Below are 21,941 nucleotides of genomic sequence, written 5' to 3' on the forward strand. Positions count from 1 at the left end.
GCCTGGAAGGAGTGGTTTGTGTGTGTGTGTGTAGAAACCAACCTGCTGTACAAGGGTAACATTTACATGTGTTGTTCCACCCACTCTGGCATGCAGCCCTCAGAAGGATATGCAGAAGGGAATACGGCCCTCAGGATGAAAAAGATTCCTCATCTCTAACTTAACTGGATAGCACCCTTTGTTTCCATGGTTATCTCCAAAAAGCGCCTCACAGCATTTATATAAAAATATATGAATGCCTTTCAAAAACCAGCACCATTCTGAAGCTTCAGTTCTTGTTCTTGTTTCTCTGTGTTTGGCGCAACCCCCCTTTTGGGGGGAGCTGGGAGAGAGGAGGAGCGGCCCAGTGGAAACAAACAGACCGAAGATAGGACCTTCTTGGTGACAGCCCCCACTGATTGTGGGTTGCCCTTCTTATGGAACTCACTTGGGACCTACTTTTTGGTGCCACATTATTTTCCTGTGTTTTTGCACAAATTATATTTTAATGCCACTCTTTGCTGTTTTTACGGCTACTGGATGTGTGAGTTTTCATTATTTCTATCACTCACATTCAGTTGCTAGAGAATTGGGAAATCTATTTATGTCCAGAAAGGTGGGAGAGAGATGTTCTGAAATAATACATAAATAACACATACATGTGTTAAGACTTAACTGGCTGGGGCTTGTTTCGGAGCTGCGCTCCAGAGGTGCTTGGAGCATCTCAGAAGCACAGTGGCAAAATGCGTCCCAGACTTCATCTCTGACTCTGGAGAGTTGAACTGCCCATGTCAGTTAAGACTCTGTGGCCTGCCCACCCACCCCTCCCTCTCTCAGACACCTTTGTCCTCTATCCAGGCAAGCAAAAGACATTATAGGATTCCAGGAAGGCAAAACACTCAATGCGTATGTGAAGCAAGGCCACTGGAGAGTTTCGAGGGCCAAGTAGAGGCTTGGAGGGCCACATTTGCCCCAGCCCCAAATCCAAAGTTTCTCTGCCTTGAGATGATTAACACTTTCAGCACAAAACCAGAGTTACAGTATATTAAAGAGTCTTAAATATGTGCCCTTGGCATCCAGAGAGCAATCCTACCCTCCCCGGTAATTGCATTCAACGGGAAAGCTGCCACTCCTATTTAATCCTCAGAAAGATCTTTACCTGCTTGGAGTTGGTCAGGTAAAGCTTAGCTGCCAAGTTGATGACCTGGAGCTTCACAATATCCTCCTCACTGGTGAAGGACTTGGCCATCTTACGCAGCACATCTGGGGCAATCTTGGGCACATGCTCACAGTACTCGCCGATCAGCCATAAGATGCTGGCACGAGCCATGGGTACCTATGCACATGAAACAGCACTGCATCTCCTCTTGAGATCCCCGGAACAGCATTTCCCACTCCATCCCCCTTTCCTCATCAGAACCCACCCACCAGGAGAGCATCTTCTGCCAACTCAGGCCCCCACCTGGATGTTGTCGGTCAGCTTTGCCATGTGCTTGATGATCTCGCTGTGCTGAGACGGCTGCATCTGCAGGAGTTTCTTAATGACAACCACAGACTCGGCCACAACCAGCTCTAAGTAAAGGGTGACAGGATGAGGAAAGGGTTAAGGCTGTATGCAAAGATGCTCAACCTGCCTCTCATCTCCCCAGTGGCCATGTTCCTTTTGTAGAATTGCAGAGCTGAAAGGGACCACAAAGAGCATGTGGTCCAACCCCCTGCTGACGCTGGAAATCCACTCCGACAGGAACCCCGATAGGTGGCCTTCCAGCCTCCGATTAAAAACTTCCAACAAAAGCAACCAAGTTTGTAGATCTCATGACTGTGCCCTGGGCAATCTCAAGGGTGAGTAGCTCATCTCACAGCCATAAGGTAGAGCTTTAGTGCTCCACATAGTTCTGCTCCAACAAAAATTTCACAAACTATATGCCAACATGTATACTAAGAATCGAGCTCTTGCGCTCAAGCCACCACCCTCTGGACCACACGCCCCTATTTTCCTAGCTATACCACACTGAAAAAGGGTTCTCACCATCTCGGTTGGACAGCAGCTGCACAAGGCCATTGAGACATGTGTCACGCACTTTGCCAATGTTGGTGGCGCAACGGCCAATGGCCTGGATGGTGGCTGCCACGAAGTCTTTATCCATGCTCCGGATGTAAGTCTGTGGGAACAAAAAGACACAAGAAGCTATCTGGGAATGCCCCTACGGAGATGGGTGTGTCTGGACCTGGGCCATGTGGGCTGCATGCTAGCCCCCAGATGCACCATAATTATAACGGAAAGGACCATAGCTCAGTGGCAAACTCATTTTGTGCATGCAGAACCTCCCTAGCATCAGGTGAGGGAGAATATCCTAGCCTGAGACCTTGGAGCACGACTGCTAGTCGGAAGCCTGCTGTGATTTGAGGGTATGGCCATTCGCCTTCAAAGCAATCTCGGTGCCACACCCACGTTCACTGCAGGACATGCACACTTCCTGGGATCAGTTTCAGTTGATGCACCTGGTGAGGTGCACAAGTTTCATGTCACCCAGGAAAGGGTCTCCTCGAACCCTTCCCCTCTTGGCTTATTAAAGCTTGCTAAGCGGGCATGTCTGAGTAGACACAGAGTGTGGCCAATGCATCCTTGTGGGAGGAAGTGGTCCTGGCCATCCTGAAAGAGGGGGTGATCCAACCACTTTTGAAAAAGCTTGTGACAAATACTGCCCGGTCCACAAATGCCAGCTTTTCAGAGGAGGTGATCAAGAAGGTTGTGGCGTAGTAATTGCAGGTGCCCTTAGAAGCAACAGATTTTCTTGAACCTTTTCACTCTGGGTTCAGGTCAGGTTATGGGGCTGAATCGGCCCGAATGCGATGACCTTTATTGGGAGACGAACAGGGAGAATGCAACCCTCTTTTTCTTGCTTGATCTCTCAGAGGAGCATTGCCCGTGGTACCCTTCTGAGCCGACTGAGAGGGGAGGGTATTGGAGGCATTCTTCCACAGTAGTTCTTCTCAAACAGCTGCACTAGCTGTCAATTTATTAATGGGCTAAGTTCAAGGTTTTATTATATATATATATATATATATATATATATATATATATATATATATGTAAGGCCCTTTGCGCTTGGGACCAATTTACTTAAGACAGCGCCTTGCCCCATGTGTGCCTAGTCCATTGCCTTGATCTGCAGAACCTGCACTTTTATGAGTGCCACACAACGCTCTTCCAGATTTGCAAGAAACTGATATTTGGAACTCCCTGCCTGTTGACATTAGCCAGGTGCCCTCACTTTATCTTTTAACTTTAACTTTTTTTAATTCAGCAAGATGACAAAGACATGTAATTTAGTTGTCCATCTTAGTTTTTGAAGTGTTAATTTAAGGGTAGATATATATATATATATATATATATATATATATATATATATATATATATATATTGTGGATTTTAACTGGTCACTGCCGGAATCAATACACTGGATCAGATGAACTCTCACAACCCATCCACAGTGTGCATTTAAAGCAGTATACCGCTTTTTAATGTACAGTGCAAATGGAGCCTTTGTGTAATGTAATTCTTGCATTTTAAAAATGGATGCCATAATATGGGCCAATGAATTCAGTGGCATTCAAACAAAAACCCAATTTAAAGTCAAATGCTCCATCTTAACTGGGTTACAGAATGTTGATGGCTTGTTTTGGGTGGGTGATGTGCTTTGACCTCCCTGTGGGTTAGGAACTAGGTTTTGTCGCCAGGGATGCTGGGAATTTAGCAAATACAGAGACATTCCTGGCTCTGCACATATTGCTCCAGCTCCAGCTCCTTTGCTAAGACCTTCCTCCAGCCCATTAGTCATGCTATACCTGGAACTCACGCAGGATGGTGGAGATGTTGGTCTCGTTTGCAAGGTTGGTCAGAACTTCCAGCTAGCAGGGCAGAAGAGAAAAAGGAGGAGTTACTCTAGGCGACAACAAAAAACAAAAAAGCTGTTATCTTCAGTGCAGCCTAGCACCCATCTATGGGTGCATCTCACACACCTTGAGGATCTTGATCTGGGTGGGGTCTGTGGATCTGATGTAGAAGCTTTTCAGGTATGGTTCAAACATTCCCTGCAGAAAGAAAGAAACAGGATCAGTAGCAGCAGCAGCAGCAGCATCCTTGGGGAAAATCCCATGGTGAGCTCTGGATTTACAGAAGGACCCAGAAACCCTCTCTTCAAGCCATCTGGGCTGCTCCCCATCACTGGTTCAAAGGCAGCCTGGTTCAAGCACAGCAGAAGCAGAAGCAGTAATGTGGCAGGCATCCAGAGTCCTGGCATTCCATGTCTCCCAGCCCAAGTGAATTCCCCCCCCAAAAAAAATTTCATAAAGGAAACAGGCACTCACCCTGCGCTTGATTGACATGGTGGCCACATTCTGAAGCACCACATACTGGACCTCACTGCCATAACAAGAGAGACAAGGACCTGTCAATGAGGCAGGAACACTGCAGGATTCATTGCCAAGCAGATGTAAAGATGACCACCTTTTTTTCTTTAAAGGTTTAAACAAATGCATGAAGCTCAGATCTGCCAATGGTCATGAAGAGACAAAACCAGGCCCTCTGTATTCAGAGAGGCAGTATGCCTCTGATTAGTGGCTGCATGGACAAACAATGAGGGAACACCTTTTCCCCCCAGCATCCTGTTCTCACAGTGGTCAACCAACTGCCTGTAGGAAACCTGCAGGCAGGACCCAAGCACTCTCCTCTCCCTGTGGTTTTCAGTCGCTGGTATTCAGAAACTTGACTGCCTCTGAAAAGCCACGAAAACCCCCAAGTTCAGGCAAGCCTTTGTGGTAATCCACAAAGCACATCTCCCTGAACCGGGCTAGCCTTTTGGACCACAACTCCCATGATCACCAACCATTAGTTATGCTGGCTGGCGCTGATGGAAGTTGGAGTTCAACAGCATTTGGGTCATAAGGCCCCAATCCTGCCCTAGGCAGTTGAGGGCACTATGGTTCATTACTATTACATTTATAGTGCACCTTCCTTTCAATGAGCTCAACGTGCTCTGCATTGTCTTCTTCCTCTCCATTTTACCTTCCATACAACCCTGCAAGGTTGAGTTAGAGGTTAGGCTGAGGGTCTGCAGCCAGCCAAGGTCACCTAGCAAGCTTCACTGTGGAGCGGGTATTTGAACTCTGGTCTCCCAGGTCCTAGTCCAACATCCCAACCACTACACCAAATTGGCAATGGAACTTTGGAATTGTAGCTCTGTATTGGTTTTGGACTGGCTCTGTTCCCTTGCCTGGCCGTTGACTCATCTCAACAGTTATATATCCAGCTATATTCTAGAAAAGGGCACAGGCTGGCTAGAACCCTGAATAGGAGTGTGCCACACTGCAATGTTTTGTTGCAGATCCCACATGTCCCTTGCAGACACAACAAACATAATGAACCGTAGTCAAGAGCTTAGCCGGTTTCCTAACCGCTCACAGAAATGCTCAGCTCTTCCCTGTCCTTGGGATGTTTCCAAGTGAAAGGGAGCAACTTCAGGAAAAGGAGAGGGGGGGGGAGAGACTAGAAGGAGGGGAGGTGTTTGCAGACCTGTGGCTCCGGAGGAGACGCACCAGTGCCTTAGCGATGACCCCAACTTCAGCCTTTGGAGCAAGGTGGAAGTAGAGCTGAGCAACGGACATCACTACCTGCAGAGAGAAAGGGTTTGTGCCACAAGGCCTTGGAAGCAAGGAAACGGGATTCATTTGTACTTGCTGCATCTACCAGAAAGACTGCCTGCCCCTGTATAGACCTGGAAGACCACTAAGATCATCTGGCCTGGAAATGGGCATTTTCTGCCATTGCCCCTGTACTGAGGGATGCCCTTCCCTCTGCTATAATTGAAGTTGCAACCACCTGCTGCTTCAGATGCCTTGTGAAGACTTCTCCTTTTGCTCAGGCTATCCCTGACCCACAGGATCAGACCCCGTTTTATGTGTCTGAATCTTCTGGATTTGCTTTATTCGCTACTACATACCTTGATAGGTCTTTATATTGCTGTTTTACTAGTTTTAGGTTTCATTTTTGCTTCAATGATATATTGCCTGTTCTTTTTTAGACTGCACACCGCTTAGAGGTCTTTGAAACATTAAGCCGGGTATGTACCGTGTTTCTCCTAAAATAAGACACGTCTTATATTTATTTTTCCTCCAAAAAAAAACACCACGGCTTATTTTCGGGGGATGTCTTATTTTTTTGAGCGGGAGCTGGCAACAGCATGCTGCGCCGAGCCCCGACCTGTTGAGAGCCGGCAGCAGCGCACCGCGCGGGTCCCGTTGAGAGCCGGGGAGCAGAAAATAAAAATGGCAAGGCTGCCCTTGTAACAAAGCACAATAATACCGTAATACTGCGGAGCTGCGGAGCTCAGCGGGGTTCCGGCCCTCCCATTTGCGTGCTGCTGGGGAGCAGAAGAAACGCCGTGATCCAAGGATCCAAACGCGTCGGCGGAGCAGGAAGCAGCCGCAGAGGAACCGGCAAGAGGCGGCTGCACGGGAGCCGCTTCGGGGAGCGCAGCGCAGCGCGAAGAGCCTGGTGAGAGGCAGCTGCGGCTGCAGGTGAAGCCCGGGATCTGCGTGGGCGACTGGGGACGAGCGCCCTGAGCGCTGCGGCAGTGGCAAAGAGGCGCCCGATCAGCTGAGAAGCGGGCTGATCGGGCGCCTCTTCGCTACCGCCGCAGCGCTCAGGGCGCTCGTCCCCAGTCGCCCACGCAGATCCCGGGCTTCACCTGCAGCCGCAGCTGCCTCTCACCAGGCTCTTCGCGCTGCGCTGCACTCCCCGAAGCGGCTCCCACCCCCGCAAAACACAGTGAGGCGGCCGTGGGGGAAGTGCCGAGAGCGCCCAGGAGCGCGGCTGCAGCGACGGTAATCCCAGGGGCTGCGGAGGTGGCTGTGGGCGCGCGCCAAGCCCCAAAGCACGGTGGCGGCGCTGGAGACAGCCACTGCGAGTGGCATGAAAAGAAGATGATCGCCAGCAAGCGCGCTGTTGCCTCTTGCCGGCTCTTCCGAAGGCGCTTAAATGCCTTCCTTTCCTTGCCAGACCTGCTCCCCCCCGGCTTATTTTCGGGGGATGTCTTATATTTATTCTACTAATGAAAAGCCTGACATGGCTTATTTTTGAGGACCGTCTTATTTTAGGAGAAACACTGTATGCTTTTAAGTGAATAAAATAAAACCCACCACCAGGTCATCTCTGCCGGGCCAAAGACATTTTGCCTCTTCCCCTCTTTTTTGGAAACTTTTATTACAGAGCGGCTGAGCATGCATAACATGCATCTATACATTGACATATGCAAATTGTATGCAAATCTGCACAGGGGATGGTGGGCTTTCCTCGCTTGCACTTGGGAAGAGATGGGTTGTCCTAACTTCCTCTTGCCTGCACCCATTTCAGAGATCGTAGTGGCAAGGGGCGCTGTCGTTCCCAAGGAACTCTGCCTCCCTGTAGGGGAAGCACTGGGGGTGCTAGAGAGGGTGGTTCTCACCGCAGCATTGCGACTTTGCAGCAGGGGCTTGGTGTTGCGCAGGAGCAGGCGGTGGTCGGGGTCCATGACGTATGGCTTGCGCTTCACCAAGGACGCCGGCTCCGCTTTGTCGTCCTTGGAGTCTTCCTCTTCGGAACCATAAAAAGCTTTCTCGGAGCTCTCTTCCAGGAGGGACTCCTGCCAGGCACAAGGGAAGGAGAGGAGGCTGTTAGGGTATTTTAGAGCAGTGTTTCTCAACCTTTTTTGGGCCACGGCACACTTGTTCCGTGAAAAAAATCACGAGGCACACCACCATTAAAAAAGTTTAAAAATTTAACTCTGTGCCGCCCTATATTATAATTATGACTGTAAGAAACACTTGCCAAATATTGCTTTCCGGCGGGTCATTGCTGTTTATTGGCGGCCGCCAGGCTCGTTTGCACTGAGTTTTGGGAAAGAGGAGGAGAAATATTGCTTTCCGGCGGGTTAGTGGTGCTTATTGGCGGCCGCCAGGCACGTGACAATGCAAATCGCCCTTCTCGTCGCCGCACGTCACGGCACACCAGCCAGCGTCTCGCGGCACACTAGTGTGCCGCGGAACAGTGATTAAGAAACACTGTTTTAGAGAAGAGGCCAGGTCAAAAACGGTTGCTTAACAGAGGGACAGCTTCATTGTAAAAATAACAGCCTGCAACAGCAGCACTGTCTCAGCTGGTATTTATTTATACCCCGCCCTCCCTGGCCAAGACCGGGCTCAGGGCAGCTAACATCAGGTATAAAAACAATTGATTAAAATACAACTTAAAAACAGGATTAAAACACAACTTAAAATGCAGCCTCATTTCAGTGGAAGCCCAGAATCAAATCAATTTGGGGGAAGAAAACGTCAAATCTTCACCAAGCCAACTATCCAGACTGGTCCTACGTGGGCCAGAAAAAAAAGGCAGGGAAGTCCCCAAATAGGGGTTCCATCACAGAAGGAAAAGGAAAGAGGGGGAGGGGATCAGGCTGATTCCAAGCCAAAGGCCAGGCGGAAAAACTGTGTCTTACAGGCCCTGCGGAAAGAAATCAGATCCCGCAGGGACCTGGTCTCATGAGGCAAGAGCGTTCCACCAGGCCAGAGCCAATGGGTGCAGGCAAGAGGAAGGTAGGGCAACCCCCTTACTGTACTTTTCCGTGTATTAGATGATGGTTTTTTTTACTCTAAAATAATGTTCAAAATTGGGTTCGTCTTATATACGGGTAGTACAGAAGGGGGACAGGCGATTGGTTGCAGCCATGAGCAGGAGCTTGTGAGCAGCGATTGGGTTGGTGACTGGTGGCTGCGGCAACGGCTGTTGTGGATTCGCTGCCACTGCGACAATTGGGTGTGCGATTTCCAGCTGCTATTTGCGAGTGGGCAGACACTTGGCAGTTTCAGCATCGTGTGTGTTATTGGCTGCGTTTTTCAGTTGTGTGAATGATTTTTGTTAGTCATCCCCCCAAAAAAATTATCCCCGTTTTCTTAAACTGGGGTTCCCAAAAATAGGGGGCGTCTTATACACTGGGGCATGTTATACAGGGAAAATACAAAAACTTTACATCACAGAGGCACCTGTGCGGATCGTGCCACTTTGCTTATTTATTTATTTATTTATTTACCGCCCCATTCCCAGAATATGGTGAACAGGGCACTGCATTTGGCTAGGGCTGAGAACCCTAAGTACTCTTCTTGGGCCACATCCTGTCACCAGGCATGCTCTGCACATTCGCATCCTTGGATTCCGATCATGGCTTTGTGGCTTGGACTGCATGGAGCCTAGCGAGGGGTATGTGGAAACTAGCCTCCCGCTAGTTAACCGCGTTGAGGCTTCTTACAACAAAGCAGTGTGTAAATTTTATGAGATAAATAAAAGACAAAAATAATACTGCACAAAGATGAATTCCTTGCTCTGCCTGCTTTTCCTTCTTGCCCCACCTGCCACTGATGTGTGGGGACCCTGGAAAGTTGTCCCAATGGGAATGTTATCCCCGGACTGACATAGGGCAATGTAGTACTGGGGGTGTGTGGAAACTCCCCCCCCCAACACACACACAATGCAGGGCAACTGACACAAAGGAACAGTCCATTGGGAGCTGTAGCCATATCTACTGGCAGATGAAGCCTGCAGCACAGTGTTGCTCCTTCTCTGCCATCCCATCCATTCTCCATCTCTTCCCCCTCTTAGGAACATAGGAAGATGCCTTATATAAAGTCAGACCTTTGGTCCTTCTAGCTCAGAACTGCCTACTGGGAGGCAAAGGATGAGCAAGTGAAATCCTCAATGATACACTGGGCCAGTGCCGGATTTACGCATAAGCTAAACAAGCTACAGTCATGCCTCGGTTTGAGTATTTTCAGTTTACGTACTCCGCGGACCTGTCTGGAACGGATTAATCCACTTTCCATTACTTTCAATGGGTAAGTACGCTTCAGGTTAAGTACAGCCTTCCGGAACCAATTGTGTTTGTAAACTGAGGTACCACTGTATACCTTAGGGCCCCACTCTCTTGGGCCCCCCCAAAAAAATTAAAGGAAAAAACACCTGGATACATTTCCAAAATGTAAGATAAAAAACAAATAAAATAAAATCTACATACATGTTTTGTGTTGTGTAGGCTCCTACGATGTAAGTAATGGGCCCCGCCTGCTAGCCTGCTCCCTAAAATATCACTGGTTTGCTATTTTTATTTCATGTTATAGCAAGTTTCTAGAGACTAGATTATGAGTCTTTGTAAATTGTGTTTTTAAAGGAACTTTTGTTATTGCCAAATGCCAATGTGTTTGCATTATTAAGTTTGTTATGAATTAAAATATCATTTTAAGTTAGAGCTTAATAATTATTTCACTATTAATATACTTCTTCTTAATTGTATTTCAGTTCAACAATTACTTTGATAAAATACATATTTTGTTATGTGCAAATGGCTGTAGATACCTATTAGGTCCATAAATTACCATATAGCATATATTCAATGCAAAAAAGCGACAATTTGTTGTTGACAAAGGACAGCTGGACATATAAAGGGCCCCATTACCTTCAGTATCTTAGGGCCTCATTAAACATAAATCCGACCCTGCACTGGGCAATAGATATTGGTCATAATATAGACATGGAAGCATGGGAACGATTGTGGAATACAGTATGTATATAAAATTTACAGCATGTTATAGTCTAAGAGAAAATTATGTGAAAATAATATATTGATGGAACCTAACACCGAGTAAATTGGCAAAAATGTATAAATCCAAATCAAATAAGTGTTGGAAATGTAAAGAGAAAGAAGGTTCTTTTTATCATATGTAGTGGTCTTGTAATAAGGTTAAAGCTTACTGGGAAATGATACCTAATGAATTGAAAAGGATGTTTAAAATAATGTTTGTAAAAAAAACAAAAACCCCAGAAGCTTTCCTTTTGGGAATTATAGGGACAGAACTACCCAAACTGTATAGAAATCTATTTATGTATGTGACTAGAGCGGCAAGAATGTTACTTGGCCAAAAATGGAAGAAGTTCCAGCAAAGGAAGAATGGATACAAAAACCTATGGAATATGCAGAAATGGTGAAAATAAGAAATCAAGATAACAAACGTTTTATAAAAGAATGGAAATGGTTTGTTGAATATTTACAAATAAACTGTAAACAGAATATTTACAAATAAACTATAAACATTGGCAGGATTATTGTAATAACCTGCAGTTTTATAAGAGCATATATTTAAAACAGATGAATAAATGAGCAAATTAATTTGGATATGCAGAAAATATTAAAAATAAACGTAAGGAGCAGCAGAAAGAGGGGGAAGGAAGTCAAGTTCTGAAATGTTAAAATGATCTAAAATTATTGAAATGCATAAAATTGAAAAATCATCATCATCATCATAAAAAGTACTGACTTCACTGACTGGAAGCACCTTTCCAGGCATTCAGGCAGGTGGTTCTCCCAGCCCTGCCTGGAAATCCCAGGGATTAGGGACCTTCTGCATGAAATGCTCTACCACTGAGCTATTAGCTTTCCCCCTAAAAAAATGTATCTTTGTATGGAAAATGCTACCTGCTGAATATAACCAAGGGCTGCACTTGTGGCCTTCTGAGCTACAACCTCCATGCCCCAGATTCAGGATAACTTATCTCCAGAACCTAGGCAGGCGAATGCACGGGCTTCTCTCCTATCTGCTCCACTCACGTTTTGGTTGGGGCTGAGGAACTGGGTGCGAGCATAACGCGTCAGCATGTTGATGATCACCACCTGGCCCCATTCCTCCACGTCAATCAGCAGGTTGCACAGCTTGCGGTAGTTCTTGTGGATGAGGTCAATGCGTTCGGGGCAGACCTCCTCAAAGGCCATCACGACACTGCCAGCCACCAGCTGGCCAAGGGAAACACAAAGAGGAGAAAAAGTTGTTTGTGTATGCCACTACTGCAGCCCGTGTTTCGTCCGCCCCAAAATGGAAAACGAGCGAGGTCCCAATCAAAGAAGAATGGCAACTTAAGCCGACGGAATATGCGCAACTTGCAGACTTCACATATAGAATAAGAGAACAAGAACAACATACGTTTAAAGAAGATTGGAAAACGTTTATTGAATATATGGGGAATAATTGTGTACAGCTGAAAATGCTGGCAGCATTAAGATAAATTCAGCAGTGTAAATAAGTTTTGATGGATGCAGGAATGGAATACTGAATGGTATAGTTTTTGTAAAATACGCAGGGATTTATGATATGTAAAATGAACCATGGAAAGAGAAGACGGGAAGTCATGGATATCTTAAGGATGTAAAATGAGTATTTTAAATTGTAAAACATAAAATTTAATTAAAAATTAAATATATAAAAAACAAAGAGGAGAAAATGAGGGGCACCAATGCAGAGGCTGTGTGGGGCTCATGCAGCCCCAAAAGGAGCAAGGTTTGCAGACCCAGGATCTGGGTCACTGAAACAAGGATCCCCCACCTGGCATGGCTCCAAATCAACAGTAAAAAAATAGGATGAATAGGCAAGGTGCAGCATCTTTGCACCTCACCCAGCCCTTCACAGGCTAAACTTTGCCAGCCTGCTTAGAAAATTCAGCAACAGCCTTAAGTACTGGGGAGATGGGAGTAGTTGGAGGAAAGAGATTCCAAAATAATAACAATTCCATGGGGTAGTTGATGGGTGGGTTAGTTGCAGGAAAATCTACAAAGGGAGTCTTGCAGCACCTTAAAAAACAACATATTTACTATGGTTTTCATGAACTAAACCAAGGAAAGGGAACCTGTAACTCTACAGTCTTTGTTGGGACTCCAACTCCCATCAGCCCCAGCCAGTAAAGAGTGATGGGAGTTGTAGTAGTATGTATGCCATAATAAATTGGTTGGTCTTTAAGGTGTGACAAGACCTTTGCTGGTTTTGGTGCTTTTTAAATCGACGTGTTCACCCCCACCCAAATAAAAAATGCTTCAGATATGACCCGCTTACTCACAGTTGTCTTATCTGACAGAAGCTTCTCGATGACCTCTATTAACTGGTCCTTTTGGTCTGAATCAAGGCTGAAAAGAAGAAAGACAAAAATCAGTGTCAATAAGTGTTATTATACACTTCAGTCACGAGGTGACACTCGATTTAGTTGTCTCTGGGGATGGAGGAAGGTGTATCCTATAGCCTGCTGGAGAGAAAATAATTGAGTTATCGTCTAGCTTTCCAACTCATAAGGTTGAAGCGCAGAAAGCAGGAATACCATGGTACACATATGTCTGCACAACAAAATTGTGTCTTTTACAGCCACAGCAGGCGATGTTACTCTCCAACAGTTTGACTTTACCCCCAAAGGCGTACTCTTCCATTGTCTCCTGAGACAGACGGGTGCCAACCAACCAAAGGTATCATAACTAGATTTTGCATGATGGCTCCTGAGATGAAGGAGCAGGTTTTCCTCTATGTTTGGATACAACTGGATGCCATGTTGATTCAGGAAGTCACACTGAATCATTAAAAACCCGCACCTGGTTTTGTTTGTTCGTTTACAATTCCTGAGCAACAGGAATTAGGAAGTTGCTAGCTAAGCAATAATGCAAAAGGAGCTTTAGGAAAAGGAAAAGGCACCGTGGAAATCCAGAACCCAAACTCAGCATGCTGCTTTTGCTTTGCAATAGCACAAATGAATGAAGGTTCTGCAAGTCTGTAAAGGCAGTCTGGGTTCCGGGGCCTTAAAAAGAGGCTAGAAGAAGTGAAAGGAGGAGGCTCCACTTACCTGTACAACTTGGGGATGGCATGAGCAGCCGTTTTGCGTACATAGGGGGACATGTCAGAAGCTGCCTCCTTGATGGCTAGCATCATGATGGGCACAATAATGGGCACACGGATGCTGGAGAGAACGCGGAGGGCGCTGGCTCGGATCAGCTGATTGGGATCCTGCGACAAAGAAGAGGTTTGCATCAGGCACTCAAGCCTAGCACACTTTTTCCACCAGGAAGGGGTTCAGGGTAACCTCCATCCCAATAAATGTACAGCCACTGTGGGGAACTCCTGGCTCTTCCGATGTTGCTCAGCTGCAATTCCCATCAACCTGTGGACACTGGCCATGCCTGCCGTGCCTGATGGGAGTTGTAGTTCAGCAGCAGCTGAAAGGTCAAAGGTTCCTCGACCCTGAGTCTCAACACCACCTGTTCCTGGGAGAGACACCTCCTTGTTTGGGAGGCAAAAGAATAAAACCACAAAGCTGTATTTTGCATAGCAATAGCTTGGTTTCTCCTCTTGCCGTCTCCTTACATTAGACCAGAAATGTGGAACCCTTGGCTGTCCCAATGAGCCTAAACTTAGGCAAGAGTGATTTTTGCATTTTTGTATGCTTGCTTTGCTGTTGTTCAGTTTTAAATCAATCATTTGTATCCTATGCATTGTGACCAATTGTGACGGCTTATAGCTTTTAGCAGTAAAATTTCATTCATTCTGTGGCAGAACATCTGCCCTGCATGCAGAAGGCCCATCTCTAGGTAGGGTTGAAAGAGAGTCTTGCCTGAAACCCTGGAGAGCCACAGCCTGTCAGTGTAGACAAAACTGAGTTAGATGAACCAAGAGTTGACTCAGTTTCTGTGTTTCTATATTCACAAGGAATTTTCTGAAGCTACATGGAAGCCAATTCAATGTAAAATAGCCCAGCACCATCAAGAAGACCCCTCCAGATCTTTTTCATGAGGTCTCTCCTTCTGTTCCTAAGTGTCATGTTTCCTTTGGTCAAACTCTGCCCTGCCTGGTTGATTTATATCCCAGCAGGAAACTTGAGCTTGTCAACTGAGACACAGACACCAGCTCCCAAGTCTCCTTTGGCAACGATGGTTGTAGAAGATTAAAACCCGACTCACAAAAAGAGCAGCATTTTAGGAAGCCTAGTTTGGCAATCTTGGCAAAGAGGAAATGTTATATTGCGGGGGGCGGGGAGGGGAGGTTACCCTCTGAAAACACAGAATAATCTAATGATCAAATTAGATGCGATGTTTGCCATGGAGCATGGCATTGTATAGCTGCCTTTTGTAAAAATGAAAACAAAACAATAGCTGGGAGCCGGGCAGCGATGACTGGCAGCCATTGGGAGAGGTGGGGCAAAAGGGAGGTCAACAGTAGATGGCGCTAGAGCCAATGACCAGCAGAATCAACTGATTCTAGTTTGGTCCCATTCTTCTTCCTGCTGAAGAGAACTACCGAGACTTAGAAAAGGGAAGCTGACAAGCACAGGCAATCCAGCTAACTCTCTAAATAACATTTGAAATTGACCTGTGTCTTGAGTTGCCCAGGTAGTAAGAGGGCAGGCAGGTAGGGGCTGGAGGAGGGCTGAGAGAGGTTAATGGGTCAATGCCCAATTCACCCAAATGGACCAGCCTCCACTGGAGGGGGAGCATGAAGCCTTTGCCCTGTCACACACCCAATCAAGCTCCCCATCTCTTGCTATTTGCAAGGTGGGAAACGCCCACTTTGGACCCCAGGAAGCAGTTTAAGAAGCCTGTCATATAGCCACTCCACCCTAGAGCAACTCTCAATGACAAAAGCAAACCTTAGACTCTGCCCCCCACCCAAAAAAACCCCATCCAACCTTGAGTCCTCTCTGGAAGGTAGAGATGGAGAGCAGGGCCAAATCTTGCTGTTCCTCCGCGTATCGGACCAGGTAAACATACACAAGCTTCTTCACCTGCCAGAGAAAGAGCATCCTTAGTTAGAACTTGCCTCCCCCACCCCCACCCCTCAAAAACCTCTACAATGAATGCTTTCTGAGTGATACCTTCCATTGGCCTGGAAAAGGGAGGGAACAGGAAAATAAGCAAAATCCACAATGGTCAAAGGTCAGGGATGATGGGAACTAAGTTCGAAAGCATCTGGAGGACAACAGTGTCCCACCCTCAGTTTAGCACGACGTGCAATGTATGAGCAATGTCCAGCCATGCAAAAAGCATCCAAGGAGAGTGGATTTCTCCCAGAATCCTATGTGCCACACTTTCCTCAAGACCATCTATTATAGTGCCTAAAGTGGTTGCACTTTGGAATTACTTTCGATGCCTAGTGGGAGAGTGGCTGGTCACCTTGTCTCTACAGTGACAGCAACGGCAAATGTTTCAAGTGAATAAAAAAGGAAGAAGTATTTTGTTTTAGAACAAAATACTTCTTCCTTATTTATTCACTTGAAACATTTATAGTGCCTTTTAGAGCCAATTTCCAAAAGGGTGCATAAAGATAAATAGAAGACAACTGAACCTCGGTCTACTTACATGCATTTTACATAGAAATATCTTAACAGAATACAAAAAGAAATTAAAACAATTAAAACCAGCAGAAGAAATAACTAAAGACAAAAGGGAAGGACCCCAATGGACTTCCTGTGAGATAGAGTTCTGGGGCTGCCACAAAGAAGGGTGGTCACCATAGCTGTCAAGTTTTCCCTTTTCTCGCGAGGAAGCCTATTCAGCATAAGGGAATTTCCCTTTTAAAAAGGGAGAATTTGACAGCTATGGTGGTCACTCTCCATGCAATATGAGATTTTAAGCAGAGACACATTTGTCAATCTTAAATGTTGGAGCGGGGGTGGGAAAGAGATGTTCCTTGAGGTAATCAGGACTCAGCCCTATATTAAATCTTAGTACATGATCTCAGCAATCTGTAAAACAACACTGTAAGGTACGGGTAAGCAAGCATTATAGATTGGACAGGAGTGGGGATGGGGAACTGGACCAGGGACTTCTTGGCTTGTTGCTCCCATTCCAGCCCATGACATTATATCACATGGAGTCTGTAGCCTTCAGATGTGGCTGGACTCCAGCTCCCATCAGCCCCAGCCAGCACGACCCATGGGAGCTGTAGTCCAGCAATATCTGAAGGGACACATGTTCCACATCCCTGCTATTCCAGCTCTAATTACCCAGCAACCTTTTCCCCAGGAAACCAGAGCAGTTCTCTGAGAGAGAGTCCCTCTGTTGCCCAGAAATCAATGCATTAAAGGTCTCATGTGGGTGGGATAGCTGTTCTCTAGTCACCCTAAATTGGGGAAAGTCTTATCTAGGGGAATCAGGAGTCCCTCCAGATGCTGCAGTGTACAACTCCCAAAATTCCATAATCACTGGCCACGCTGGCTTGGGCTGATGGAGTCCAACAATGTTCAGAGTGCCCCATGTTCTTCCAGACTATCCGTACAAGCTAAAAGCACCCACTGCGGACAAAGACCTGGAGAAACTGCCCCAGGCTGCTGCCATTGTCTGCAAGGGATTGTAAGATATTTTGCCTATTTTAGCATTGAGCAGCATATAAAAAGAAAGGAAAATAATAACAGCAGCAGCAGCTCACCTCTATATTCTTGCAAGCCACATTTTTTACCACAGCTGGGAAGAGATCGGATGCATTCTTGCCTCGTGCAATCATCTGGGAGAAGGAGAAACAGCAGTGGGGTAGCTAGTCAAGAAATCTGAACTAAGCACCCCCACTTTTAACTGGCCAGTTGCTACCACCCCTCCCATGTGTACACTGGTGCGCTGTCACTTCCAGTATCTTTATAGTAGGAAACACATCAAACTGCACATCACCCACTGCTATTCCTGACCTCCCAATTCCTGACCTCCCAAGATGTCCATTAAAACTGCAACGGTCAGGTGTTCTTCTCCAAGAGAGTGCAGAAGAGCTATACAGAGAGGATGAACCCCTTAAAATTCGGGGAAAGGGCTGGTTGCTGATGGGGCCTGGAAACTCAAAACAAAATGAGGAGTGGTGAGGAGTGGATTCTCCTTTGCTGAACCACAGGCGTGATGGCCACCTGTCACTTGAGTTACAAAACTCCTGCGCTTAGCTCGACCAGATGACTGTGGACAACTGTCAGCAACCTTAACAAACCACAGTTCCCAGGATTCTTTGGAGGAAGCTTTTGCTGTGTTAGCAGCACTGAAGTGACCTCTCTGGGACACAGGCCTGTGTATGGAGGTTCTGGGCTGCCCAGACAAGAAGTCCCCTCTCTCAGCCTCACTCTTGTGTTCCAAAGGAAAGCAAGGCAATACCTTTGGCTTGGCTGCAAGAGTCGCTGGAAGGAGGCGTACAAGGCACCATCCAACCCTCTTAGGGACTCCACTCTAGATTTGTGTAGGGTTTACTCCTTTAGCCTTTTATTCTCCCGTGGATTGGGGAAGCCATGACTGTTTAAAGTAGTAAGTTCCTGCTTTAAAAGCATAGCGAAGATGGTACAAATCGGGCCTTTGGACCTGTCATTATTCACTCAGTCAGCAAGTGTGCAAATGTGTGTTTTAAGTGAACAGCATCATGGGCCCTCCACAGCTGCGAATTACTTTTTAAAAAATGTTGCTAATATTTTGTCCGGTTTGACTCTCAGGATTGAGGCCTCAGATCAATTTTTTGGAGTATTGGGCGAGGCAGGGAGTGGTGCTCACAGCTGTGCACAAGGGACAGACAACCTATTAAGTGCCAGGGCAACGCTACAGGCATTAGTGCCAGGGCCTAATACAGCGGTACCTTGGTTGTCAAACTTAATCCATTCTAGAAGTCCGTTTAACTCCCGGAACCATTCAAAAACCAAGGCACAGCTTCTGATTGGCTGCAGGAGCTTCCTTCAGTCAAGCAGAAGCCGCGTTGAACGTTCAGCTTCCAAAAAAACATTCACAAACTGGAACACTTACTTTCGGGTTTGCGGCGTTCTAGAGCCGATTTGTTCGGGAGCTAAGCCATTCGAGAACCAAGGTACCACTGTAAAGGTGGATGGCAGGGCCCTTTGCCAAACACTGAGAGAGCATGCACAGCAAAGACTGTCAGCAGCAAAACTCGGTTGGTTGTTCCAGGTTTCACCCCAAGAGTACAATTCCCTATTCTCACGCCATAGCCAAGTTGCAAGAGGGGAACTTACTGCTACAATCCTCTTCATGGCCTCAAGCTTCAGAGAATCCTTGTTGCTGTCCAGCATCTCCTTCAGGTCATCATGTCTGCAAAACATACAGAAAAACCATGCCATGGGCACAGATACATTCCTAGACTAAAATGTGCCAAACACTGCAACATTTCTTCATGGGAGAATCACTCATTTTAGTTGCCATTTCTGAACCTTCTCAAACTCTACAATATCCTTTTTGAGGTGAGGCAACCAGAACTGTACACAATGTTCCAGTTGTGGTCGTGCCTTAGATTTGTATAATTGCGTTACGAGATTGAAAGTTTTATTTTCAATTCCTTTCCTAATGACCCCTAGCATGGAATCTGCCCTTTTCACATGAGGGTCAAAGAACAAAGTCTTTGGCAAAGCCAAGTTGAGAAAGGAAGCCCAGCTACGTCCACACATGAATGGGGGGCAGAGCTGCTGAGCCATATCCCCACTCCTCAGAGGACCACAGCTCACTAGCGTACACAGAGTTCCTCCAGACTCTGCTTCCCAGAGGAGGCCTCCCTTCCTCCAGTGGAGACTGAAGGAGCAAAGACACAAAGGGACAGAGGCACAGAGAGAAACTCGATCCTGGCAAACCACTTGCACAAAAGGAATCCAAACCCACAGCAGCCTGTGAAATATTTATCCCCCTTGGGAATTTATTCACAGCAGCATGAAAAAGAACCCGTGGCTCAGAGGCAGTTGCCACAGCAACATCAATGCCAGGCATTTCACAAATGTGTCCATGCCAGGCATTAAACTCCAAGCTGAGATCATTCATAGCCAGCTCAGTTGGCATCCTTAGGAGGAGGCTACAGGTTATCTCCCCAGCCATGGAGGAAGCATAATACTGGCCGGCCGGTAGGCCTCTGCTTCTGCCACATCCATGCAAAACCTTCCAGTTGCGTTGAAGTCTCTCTTTCTATATATGCCTCCAGTGGTACCATCAGGATAGGACTTTGGGACAGAAGATCAGAGGCCCACTCTGCAGAATGAGCAGAAGGACACACTTCAAACACAGCAGAGCTGGCTGCTCACATTTTGAAGCATGTAATACACATCACCATCTTAGCAGCACCACCCACCCACCCACCCACCCAATAGCACCATTAAGTCCAGGATCTAAAACAGTAGTGTGCAACCTCCAGCCTCATTGGAAGGCCATCCAGGTCAAACCATGTCCAGTCTAAAGCTGATTGTTGGTGCGCAGGGCTTTGCTAGAACTGCAATGGAGCTTGCAAAGCATTGTACAGTTTGATTTCAAACTTGGCCTGCCTGGGGTGGGCAGAGTCAGAGATAAGGATCCAGTCCCTCACCCTGGCCTAAAATTGCACCACTGCCTGCGGACCCCAAGTATTCCCTTTGGTGTCTGCTTTGGATGATCATAGGGAGCTTCCATCAGGCTTGCCAAAGCATCTCTCCACCCACCCCAATTCATCTTCAGCCATAAGAGCCAACCAAGCTGACAGAAGACAGGGGAATCCAAGTTGCTAAGGCATTCAGGGTCTGGATCCTTCCATGACACATTAAACAATACAAGAAGTCAATCACAGTGTTAAATGGGATTTGCTCCCATGTAAGCATCTTCAGAATTACAGTTTTAGACTGCAGTCCTAACCACCTCTACTCAGAAGTCAAGTTTTCATAGTAAGACTTACATTTGGGTAAGTGAGGTCAGCATATTGCAGCCTTGGTCAATGAATTAGCTTAATGTAATACATACAAAATATTCTGAACAACTAAAAAAAGTGTGCTCAGTTAACCAAAGAAGTTTTTTTTAAAAAAACACAACTCTGTTCATACAAGTACTAAGAAGAACTGCAGAAGGCACATGGCAACTTGCATTCCTTTTAGGTAACTTAAAGATTAGCCCTGCTGGATCAGAGCAAAAAAACACCAAAGACCCCAGCATCCTGCTCTCACCGTGATCAACCAGATATCTCTGGGAAGCCACTAAACAGGGCAAGAGTACAGCACAGCAGCACGCCCCACACTTGTGAAACACAGCAAGGGGCAATCAGAGCCATTAGTGGATAAACAGGAAAACCATTCTTGCAACACACTGCCTGCTGAATCAGACACATACACGGTGGTGCCGCAAAAAAGAAGAAGTGCTAGCACATTTGCAAAGCAAAGCAGTGTCTGGTATGGTTTCAGATTGGATGGGAACTACATGTTGAGATTCCTGCATTACAGGGAGTTGGACATCCTTGGGGTCCCTTTCAACTCTACAATTCTATAATTCTCCAATTCTAGGCTTTAAAAAGCCACAAAGTACACTCCCCCTCCCCTTATGTGCACATGGTTAATAGTATCAAAAAAACTGGTACGATGGACTTTTCAGTCTATAATTGGTTAAGGTGGCCTTGGTAATTATTGTATTCCCTGGGTTGACCCTCCAATTTAACAAAGCTGTTTTTAAAAAAATAAAAAAGTTTAATTTTGTTCTATCTCTCATCTCATTTACTATGTTATGTCAATCTCCATTATGACAACCTCTGTTTATAAGCAACAAATCTTAATTAATTTGTGCATTCAAAGCTCACACAATTAATTGATTAACATTACTTTACTGGGCGGGATAGCTCTAACTACCCCAAAATAGCTACTACACTGACAATTACTCTCCCCGAAGCATTCACAGAGTAGAAAGGAGGAATAACAGCCCAAACCTTTGCAAAAACATCTGAATACCGAAAAGGTGGTTGGCATGCTTTGACGCCATTGAGTTCAATGAGAGGTTAGCAATGGGAAGGGGGAAATCACTAGCCCACCAGACTTTGTTGGATTACAACACCCATCACTCCTGACTGTAGGCCATGCCAGCTGCGGTTGATGGGAGTTGAAGTCTAAGTCAAGTTCCCAGCCCCTGAATATATAGAAGTGCAACATAAAGGAAGAAAGGAATTAGTTTCCCAAGCTTGGGTCTCCATCTGTTTTTGGACTACAAATCCCATCATCCCTGACCACTGGTTCAGCTAGCTAGGGATGGTGGGAGTTGTAGTCCAAAAACAGCTGGAGAATCAAGCTTGGGAAACCCCACTTTAGAGGAAGGGTGGGGAGTCTCAGGGCCAATTTCAGC

General features: G+C 46.3%; 1 protein-coding gene across 8 annotated transcripts in view; it reads right to left on the reverse strand.

The window, feature by feature from the left end:
• Positions 1–21,941, reverse strand: part of AP3B2 (adaptor related protein complex 3 subunit beta 2) — a 61,828-nt gene that overhangs the window by 26,649 nt on the left and 13,238 nt on the right. For all 8 annotated transcript variants that reach the window (XM_088656610.1, XM_088656609.1, XM_088656608.1 and 5 more), the window contains exons 2-15: positions 18,848–18,923; positions 17,290–17,364; positions 15,551–15,646; positions 13,715–13,875; positions 12,947–13,013; positions 11,670–11,852; positions 7,485–7,661; positions 5,555–5,652; positions 4,351–4,405; positions 4,003–4,074; positions 3,829–3,891; positions 2,009–2,141; positions 1,442–1,551; positions 1,139–1,315 (exon numbers count right to left, since the gene is read on the reverse strand). In XM_088656610.1, the coding sequence (XP_088512736.1) occupies positions 1,139–1,315; positions 1,442–1,551; positions 2,009–2,141; positions 3,829–3,891; positions 4,003–4,074; positions 4,351–4,405; positions 5,555–5,652; positions 7,485–7,661; positions 11,670–11,852; positions 12,947–13,013; positions 13,715–13,875; positions 15,551–15,646; positions 17,290–17,364; positions 18,848–18,923 (1,543 nt within the window). The remainder of the gene's footprint in view (positions 1–1,138; positions 1,316–1,441; positions 1,552–2,008; positions 2,142–3,828; positions 3,892–4,002; positions 4,075–4,350; positions 4,406–5,554; positions 5,653–7,484; positions 7,662–11,669; positions 11,853–12,946; positions 13,014–13,714; positions 13,876–15,550; positions 15,647–17,289; positions 17,365–18,847; positions 18,924–21,941) is intronic.

Source organism: Zootoca vivipara, chromosome 13 (assembly GCF_965207765.1).
Source record: "Zootoca vivipara chromosome 13, rZooViv2.hap1.1, whole genome shotgun sequence".
In the NCBI taxonomy this organism is placed as follows: Eukaryota; Metazoa; Chordata; class Lepidosauria; order Squamata; family Lacertidae; genus Zootoca; species Zootoca vivipara.